At 34.4% G+C, this 9,805-nt stretch overlaps 1 protein-coding gene across 2 annotated transcripts; it reads right to left on the reverse strand.

The window, feature by feature from the left end:
- Window positions 1-14: 14 nt before the first annotated feature.
- On the reverse strand, window positions 15-3,547 carry LOC18045146 (protein disulfide isomerase-like 1-3). 2 transcript variants are annotated; one of them, XM_006436236.2, is made up of 8 exons: window positions 3,029-3,547; window positions 2,585-2,714; window positions 1,991-2,156; window positions 1,792-1,907; window positions 1,631-1,711; window positions 675-761; window positions 529-600; window positions 15-361 (listed from the first exon to the last, which is right to left on the reverse strand). In XM_006436236.2, exons 1-8 carry the CDS (start codon window positions 3,472-3,474, stop codon window positions 242-244), a joined length of 1,218 nt encoding a protein of 405 aa, XP_006436299.1. In that variant the 5' UTR covers window positions 3,475-3,547; the 3' UTR covers window positions 15-241. The 2 variants fall into 2 exon arrangements, with proteins under 2 accessions (XP_006436299.1, XP_024041019.1); XM_024185251.1 differs by having other exon boundaries at window positions 1,622-1,711.
- Window positions 3,548-9,805: the final 6,258 nt, after the last annotated feature.

Raw genomic sequence — 9,805 nt, forward strand, 5'->3', positions numbered from 1 at the left:
AGGCAATAGGAATATACCACTCAAATGCAATTTTCATACAAACGTATTGTCGGGTATACAAAAGGGACTGAGGATACAGATGGAGCAATCAACCTTCTTACAAGTTCCACCAGTTGAGATATAAACCACTGATATATTGATGTGCAATATGTTTATTCACCGAGTAAGATATCTACAAAAGGAACATCCGATGGCCAACAACTCCGGATGGCACATTTAAAGTCCGGTCATTTTGGCTAATTCACTCATGGGTACGAAGTTGATAGGAGGCCCCAGATTGTAATGGAAGTTTAAGAATGGTCTCTGAAATTTGATCCGACTGGTTCAAGAGCTTGTCATCAAGGAACTCCTCCCCAAAAGACTACAAGATGAAAGCAAGGGCATATTATCATATGATTAGAGCATTCATCATGGTTCTTCCACAATTATTGCAAAAAGAATCAAAACCAGAAATTTAACCAAAATCTGGGGCAGAATTGATCAGTGGAAAAGTAAATGAAACTATTAAGAGATAGAAGAGATTCAAACCTTAATACTGCTGAGCGTCAATTCACCATTCAATACATATTTCTTTGCATCACGTGCGCTGTAGGCTATAACCTACATGTGAAGGAGCAAAATTATACATTTGCATCAATGTAACCTTAATCCACAAAAGTTCATAATGAACTTACTCTTGGAGCATTTCCGCTAACCCCAAATTCCTGAGAAACTCGTCTCCCAACACCTTCGGAGTTCATTTCCACATACACATGGAGAAGCTGAAAGAAATTTGAAAAATCATATAAATAATGGTTAGATTTTTGAGAGGTATGTAATCTCAAAATAAGTACATAACTAACATGGTGAGATGTCAACATTATAAGCAAATATTGTAGAGGAGTTGTCAGTTGCAAACAAAATATAGGACACAGGAAGAGAAATACACTCCTAATGGTAAATCATCAGCATGGTTGATATGCTGACACAAGTTTAGTACAAATGTCTTTAATGCACTTTTCAGTTATTTAGAAACAGAATAATTAGCATTTTTCTGCACATTTTATGTGAGGTTTCAAATAGAAGTCCGGGCTTTAAGGGCTTCAGCTCCAGGATAGCAACAGAAATTTCTTCCACAGAAAAGTAAGCCAGAAATGAGAAAAGCAAGGAACAATTTTCAGTGAGAGTAGTGAGAAACTAGTCAAAGAACATAATATTGACAAACTACTGGAGGAAAATTTAAAAATGTTTTGGGAGCCACAACAGTATAATTAGTAGTATTTACAGGCAGAGAAGGGTCAATAAGGGAGCACAAGCTTTCAAAGAAGCTCAACTGATGAGCTGATACATACCCTGAGGTATGGGGCTTTTTTTTTTTTTTTTTTTTTAAAAAAAACTTGAGAAGTCAGGGCACATGATTGACCTCTGCCAGGTTCTCCATTTACATATTGAATCTTTATGAAACCTCTTTCGTTTTGGAATTCTAAGGAGGCATATAATAACGTAGATCAAGAATAATGGAACTAACCGAAAGGTTTAGGAAGCAGAGGCATCAATACATGAGAAACAAATTAAAAATTGTGCTAGCGGTGAAGCTTACTCATTTGACATGTGGTGCTCAAATAAGTAAAGGATATTCTACCATATTCACCTTTCCTTTTAATGCTTTTGCTACTTCTTCAAATGTCAAAATAACCTTATCTGAACCATATGCTGGTGCAAAGAGCCATAACTGAGAACGGATATAAAGACATGTTAAAAACAAAAATATGAATTTCCTAATATAAGAAGAAGAAGAGGCCCCTCTATAACCTGTTTCCTTGGATCCTGAAAAACGAATTGAGCATTATGTATGGTCAGAGTGACCACGAGTGGATGCTTAGTGTGAGTTACAAAGTTAGCTATTGCCAATCTTGTGAATTGATGACCTGAAGAACAAGAAAAATGTCCAAGTTAAGGTTATTTCATTTGTAAATTGAAACTATTAAAGCATTAAGTCCTGAAAACTCACGAAACGGAGTAGCTTTTCCAGCTTCAAGATGAAGAAAGATCAAAGCAGGGCGTTTGCTTTTTGGATGAATATGGAAAAACTCTGCAACATCAGCGCTAGTGGTTTGATAGAAGTTAACATCACTATGCAGTTTTGAAGCAGCCGCAAGTTCTTCACTTTCCATTCCCTGTTAACCACTAGGATGATTCAACATGCTTTTGAACTAGTGAAAAGAATGAATCGAAGTAACAAAGTATGATAAGTGGATATTAAATTATATGAACATGCAAAATGAATGTCTAAACTGAGTGGAATATAGTAACTGAGAACTATGCTTTATGACTACTGAGTTTCACTTACTAAAGCTCATATGCATCTTGTGGTGCTCATGCCCTTCAAATCTTCTTAATATGAAAAAGATTGTAAATGCCATGATAAACTAAAACTGAACACTAAATGCAGTAAAGTAAGAAATTCAGAATGGTATTTGTGCCTCAGTTCGAGCAATCATGACTACACAGAACTCAAACAATTGAGTTAATGTAATTCAGGATAAAAGACTGCTATATTAGTGAGAATGAAACAAGAAACTAGTATCTATTGATCATTAAGTACCTCTAAATCGTGAAGGAATCCCAAAACCAATTTAGATTCAACTGTCAATATACGCTCCGCTTCATCCGTTGTTGTAATGCTGTAAGTACCCAGGGTCATCTTCTCCCTCACACAAGCTGATATAACATCCCTGCAGTTTGAATTACCACTGTTAGCAATGCAATATTGTGACAGAAAGTGCTGTCCAATTCAGTTCTCCATTTGAAGCAATTAGTACCAACTATTCAAGGATTTATAAGACACGGCAATGCCATCAACAACAAAGTCTACAATATCTCTGTTGCAGTACAATCATCCAGTGGTATTATGTCACGTTCATATTCATTTATCGCAACAAACCAATTTTCCTGAAATTTGTTTGAAATAAATATATACCTCTCATGAATTTATTGAATTTTACAGATGACAAATTTGGCTTCTATAGAGGGGGAAAAAAGCACCCACCTTGTCCTTTCGCCAAAAAACTGAAATTGCCTCACTCCAGCAACAAACAAATACAAAGTTGGATACGCTAGAATATTATACTCCTTTGCCAAATCTTTCTCCAAATAAGCATCAACCATCACAAGATCAGCCTCACCCTTCAGCATTTTGGCTGCCGCCGCAAACTCAGGAGCTAGTTTCTTACTCCAGTAGCACCAGTTTGCATAGAACATCACCATCACATTCCTATTCTTGCCCATAAACTCACTAAAATTCTTCCCATTTAAAGACACAACATCCTTTGCGTAAAGAAGCGGCCAGGTGTGGTTATTATTGAGATTGGTCAGTTCAAGTTCATCAGGCTCTGCCTTAAGATCTTCATGGGATTGTGTTGGTGGAAACAAGTAGAGTTTGAAGAGGATGATGGATGAAGTTAAAAGAAGGAGAAGAGTTTTTGTTTTTTCCATTTGATGAACCAATAAAACTTCAGAGAGCGAGAGAGCATTTGAGAGCTGAGACTTTTGATTATTTTATATGGCGATGGAAAAAAGCTAGCCGTTTGACTTCAAATATAAAAAGTCGTGGAGCAGTTGGAAGGAAGATACGCCTGTTATTTTCATAATCCAATTTGGGCCGGACCGGCGTTGTGATGTTGGCCCAATTCCGAACGTTTTGACTTTTTGAGTCCAATGATATGTCGTTCTCATTATTCATACATTTCTAAAATAATTTTAAATCATAAAATATCATTTCCAAGACCAAAATTTCAAACGAGATTACCAAATACCAGACCAAAATTTAAGTTAGTAGCCTTTCAAGGAATAAAAAATTAAATTAGTAGGAAAGAAAGACTCAAGAGAAGAACTCCTCCAGCATAACTGATTTGATAAACTCGCATATAAATAGTTTTACTCCCTGCAATTAAAAATTAGGCATCTTAAAATAGGAGTAAATCACATCTTTATTAGTGCATATTTTTAATATTGATCTTTATAACCTATTTTTGAACTACGTTTGATAAGTAAAATATTGTTCTTCACCATCATAGATTTTCGAATTAACTTTTAATAGAACCTGAAAGAACACTATTATTCTACGAACTAAGATTGGATTTAAACACCAGATAGATTATAATATCAATAATTATAGTAAAAATAACAACAGTTAATAAAAATAGTAATTAATTAATTAAAAATCAAGTCGCACCTTCTTCGGCTTCCAGAATGATAGAGCTTGACTCCACCAATGAAGAAATAAAGCATAGGATACTCATGCAGGTTATACTTCTCTCTTAACTCTTGCTCAACAAAAGTATCAACCATAGCGAAAGCAGCTTCACCCTTCAACATTTTCGCCGCTGCCGCATACTCGGGAACCATTTTCCAGCACGGCGGGCACCATCTCATGTAGAAAAACACCACCACATACCTGTTCTTTGCCAGGAAGTCACTGAAATTCTTCCCACTCAGAATCACCACATCTTGAGAGTGTAAGAAAAACACAAAACAGTGAGATAACGAATTATATGTTAGTTAATTTAAACAATAGCGTAAACTAGCAATCGCAAACAATAAATGAAGAACATAAGAGGAAGAAACCGAATTGAAATAAAAAACCCGAGGCCTGCACAAAAACAGTCTCCTTAAAACAGATTTACCACCTTTACGGAGTGCTTAAGGTTTGGTAGTATCTGTTTCCCAGGATGCAACGGGTACGAGTTTCCAGTCAAGCACTGGTTGGAAATTCTGGCGAACCACAACAGTGAACTCGATAAAAAAAAAACAAACGAAGAAGGAAGGAAGAAAAAATAAGTGCTCTTGGTGCTGATTTTTTTTTTGGAGTGTTCAAGAACGAAGAGGAAGTGCCTTTTTATAACCATGTGAGGATGTAACAGCAGGTCTGTATTGAATTTCTGAATTCAATTTATGTTATTAATTTGCTGTAACAGCCATTGAATTTAAACAATTCAATTCAAAAATTGAATTACATAACAGCAAGAAATAATTGTAAAGCTGTTACCACTTGTTTGAATTCAAAAACGTGTGAAACTGTTACACAAAAAATTCAAAAGGAATAAAAAATGTGCCTAGCTTGCATGGATGACATTCGTGTACGCAGGACGCGTGGGTGCACACGAGTTCAACCAAATTGGTTTTGGATTCGCACCCCCCCTGTGCACGCGCGTGTGGAGAGAGCCTCTATCCTTATAATTCTTACTCATGCATGGTTAAGTGTTTATATTTAAACACTAATTCCTATGCTTCTTTTTCCCATGTGAGATAAGCCTCATTTCCTTTCAAATTTCCAACTTTAAGGGTGAACTTTGAGAGACAATTTCTCATTCACCCAAGCACCATTTTGAGAAAATAAGATTATACTTTTGAAGTATGAGCGGAGTAGAATCCGAATCTTACAATATTTTTCACTTTCGTTAAGTTGGGCTCACTTAAAATGTGCCCTCTAAATAACATGTTATGCTATTTTTTCAACAGAGAGTACTCAGCTGCCCATGCAGCTACTTCATGCAGATTGCATGATATTTTGTTAAAATTACCTTCTCCAAAAATTAGGTCAAAGTCGGTGTCGTTTCGGTAGTTATCGGATTTGATGAAGGTTGTGAGAGGTTCTTTAAAATTATGATGCTGATTGTTATTATTGGTTTGGTTGTCATTGTTACTTGGCGATGAGTGGTGACCAGAGTCTGAGAAAGTTGGGTTGAAAAAGAGGATTGAAAGGAATATAAGTAGAAGAGTTGTTTCTGTTGCCGAGGCCATAGGTGATTAAAGATTCAAAGATTCAGCATGCGCTGAAGAAGGAAGATGATGAAGTTGAGAAATTGACTTTGACTATATTTAATTAGGTTTCCAGCTGACAATCTTGACTGACGAAAAGAGTAATTAATGGGGGGAACCTTAGGTGCAACTGTGGCACCGTGCCACAGTTGCACCGTAGCCTGATCCTAATTAATGATATAAGATCTGAGAAGATCTTTAGTGCTTTTGTAGCATTGCTCTTCATTTATGCATGCAATATTCATCGTATGTATATGTATATTATTATTAATATAAACCATTTATCCTCTGATTGTTTTTTATAATAGCTAATAACTTTATGATAATATAAGTTTATAATATTATTTTTATTTTTAAATATTTTTTTATTCATGTTTATTATAGATTAAATAAATCATATGAATATAAATTAAAATAAAAAATTAAGTACAAAAATAAGAAACACATGTTTTGATGTGAAAAAAATTAATAATAAAATATTTTCTCGTTCTTTTTTATTTTATAAATATTTTCTTATAATAAATATGTAAGAAAATTATTATAAAATGATAAAAAAATTATTATAAGAAAACTTGAATGATAAATAAAAATAATTATAAAATAAATAATGAAATATTTTTCTTGTACTTTTTACATTTAATTTTAAAATATTATAAAATATTTATTAGAAGAAAATTTTACAAAATAAAAAAGTACAAGAAAAATATTTTATTATTTATTTTTTTGTTTACATTAAAACATATATTTCTTGCTTTTAATACTTAAAATTTTTATTTAGTTTCTATTCATATGATTTATCTAATTTATAATAAATATAAAAAAAAAGATATTTGAAAATAAAGGTATTATTGTAAACTTATATTGTTAGGGGAGTTATAGACTATTATAAAAATAACAGGGACCAAATAATATATATTGATTAAAGTAGGAAAAAATTGGCAATCTCCCTTATTATGTGTAGAAATACATTAATTCAGTAAAAAAATGTGAAATTTGTAGATATATGGATATAAGTTTTTCTTATAAATTTTCAAGTACTTCGAAGAAAGTTATGCGAATTGGGCAGGAACAACATTGTGGGTTATAACTTTTTCAGTCCAATGATATGAGGCTTTTATTATTTATGCATTTCTAAAATAAATTTCAATCAATAAAATAACATTTCCAAGGCCAAATTTCAAACAAGATTACCAAATACCAAACCAAAATTTAAAATGGTAGGAAGGAAAGACTCAAGACAAGACCTCCATAACGGGGATCTCTCCCACTTAAGTTTACTCCCTACAAATAAAAATTGGGTATCTTTTTTTTTTTTTAAAGAAAAAATAAAATAAGAGTAAATCAGGATCTTTATTGGTGCACATTTTTAATTATTTTTAATAGATATCGCTAGTTGAAATTGAAGGTAGTTTTTGCTATGTTGTTAGTTAATTATGTTACTCTTTGGTTAGGTGGCAAGCTGAGTTAGCTAATGTGGACTAACAGGTGGTTAATTTGTTACAACCAACAACTAGATAAATGGGTTGCATATAAAGTATGGTGAAGGCTGACTGTTGCTGCATCTTCAATCAATTTTTTGAGAGGCCTAGAGTGTGAGATAGAAAATTGTCTACATGAGAGATTTAATTGTTTTACTTTGTAGTTTCATTATAATTGATTACTTCAATAAAAGCTTCAAGCCCTACTAGGTTCTTTAGCCGTGAATGTAGGTACGATCGTACTGAACCACATAATCTTTCGAGTGTTGTTCTTCATTGCTCTTCTTTTGTTCTTGATTAATTACTTTTCAATTTTTTTTCTAGGTTAGAGCTCTTTGTTATTGATTGATTGATTTAGCTAAGAATCAAGTTCTGGAGTTTCATAACAAATTGGTATCAGAGCCTTGAACCTCTTTGTTCTTGATCTTTGAATGGCAAGTACCAAATTTGATCTTGAAAAATTCAATGGTGAGAATGACTTCTACTTATGGAGTCTTAAGATGTGTGTAATTTTGATTTGACAAGGGCTTGATAATGCTCTTGAATATGATGAAGACAAAAAACGCAAGAAAAAGAAGGGAGATGGTTCTTCAAGTTTAGGTGGGGACATGAGATCCATAAACAATAAAGCTCACAACACCATCATCTTGCATCTTTCAGATGAAGTGTTGAGAGAAGTGGCACATGAAAAATCTACTTTTGGTTTATGGTCAAAATGTGAAGAGCTTTTCTTAAGGAAATCATTGGCCAAGAGATTATATATGAAGAGGAAGTTGTACACGTTCTCAATGAAAGAGGGGACAACTATGAAAGATCATCTAGATGAGTTCAATAAGCTAATACTGGATCTTGAGAATGTTAGTATCAATCTTGAAGATGAAGAAAGAAGAAAGAGCTCTTATTCTTTTGAGCTCACTTCCAGATTCGTATGAGCATTTTGTGGACACTTTGTTATATCAAAGACAATCATTTGAAGATGGAACTTGAAACCATACTATCCCAGGAGGAGTTATTGTGGTACCAAAAGTCAAGGAGAGAATGGATTTCATGTGGGGATAGAAACACTGCTTTTTTTCACAGAAAAACAATAATAAGAAGAAGGAGAAACTGAGTGGATGCAATCCAGAGCAGCGAGGGTACGTGGATTTATAATAAAGAAGAGATCAAGTCCCATGCCATTGATTTTTTCTCTAAACTTTTTTCTTGTAATGATGAAGTGAGTTTTAATTTCCCGATTACTAATGCTTTTCCAAGAATTGATGAGTACAGTTTAGCTGATCTTAGCAGAACTGTTCTTAACGAGGAAATCAAAGCTACAGTTTTCGGAATGAACCCTCTAAAAGCTCCTGGAATTGATGGCCTTCATGATCTCTTCTACCAGTCACAATGGGATGTGGTGGGCTCATCAGTTTGTGAACTTGTGAGCAATATTTTTAAAGGCAATCCCCTCCCTCCAGAGCTTAATAAGACCCTTATTGTCCTTATCCCAAAAACAAACAACCCCACCAACTTGAGGATGTTTCGTCCCATTAGCCTATGTCCAGTGATGTATAAAACTGTTACAAAAATTTTGGCAAATAGGTTAAAGGGAATTCTACCGGAGTTGATCGGACCAACCCAGACAAGCTTTGTTCCTGGAAGGCAAATTACAAATAATATTGTGATGGCGCAAGAAATTATCCACACTATGAGAAACAAAAGAGGAAAAATCGGGCAGATGGCTATCAAAGTGGACCTTGAGAAAGCTTATGATCGGCTTAGGTGGGACTTCATTCATGATACTCTTAAGGATGTTGGACTGCCTAAAGAGTTTATTCGGATTACAATGGAGTGCATTACTACGGCTAGAATGCAAATTTTATGGGAATGGGAGATCATTGAAGAATTCACTCCGTCTAGGGGAATTCGACAGGGTGACCCTCTTTCTCCTTATATTTTTGTTCTATGTATCGAGCGCCTTAGTCATGCAATTAATTTGGCAGTAAGAAATGGAAGTTGGTGTCCTATACGGCTCTCGAGAAATGGTGTTCCTCTTACTCACCTCTTTTTTGCGGACGACCTACTTTTTCTCGCTAAGGCTTCTTGCAACCAAGCCCATGTGATCAATAATGTGTTGAATATTTTTTGTAGTTGTTCGGGAGAGTTGATTAGCAAACAGAAGACTCGGGTTTATTTCTCAAAGAATGTTACTGCAGAAAAGGCAAGGAAAATCAATGATTCATTGGGATTTGTCGCTATAGATAATCTTGGCAAATATCTTGGAATGCCTTTACTTCACAACAGAGTGACAAAAGCCACTTATCAAGAAATTGTGGATAATGTTGATAAAAAATTGTCTGGATGGAATGCAATGCATCTCTCCCTTGCTGGGAGAATTAATCTAGCTCAATCGGTAATTCAGGCGATCCCCATTTTTGCCATGCAAACAACAAGGATCCCTCATGGAATTTTGGATAAAATTGATTGGATTTCTCGAAGATTTATTTGGGGGAGCAAGAATGGAAACTGTAAACTCAGTTTGATTAATT

Source organism: Citrus clementina, unplaced genomic scaffold (assembly GCF_000493195.1).
Source record: "Citrus clementina cultivar Clemenules unplaced genomic scaffold, Citrus_clementina_v1.0 scaffold_4, whole genome shotgun sequence".
NCBI classification, from domain to species: domain Eukaryota; kingdom Viridiplantae; phylum Streptophyta; class Magnoliopsida; order Sapindales; family Rutaceae; genus Citrus; species Citrus x clementina.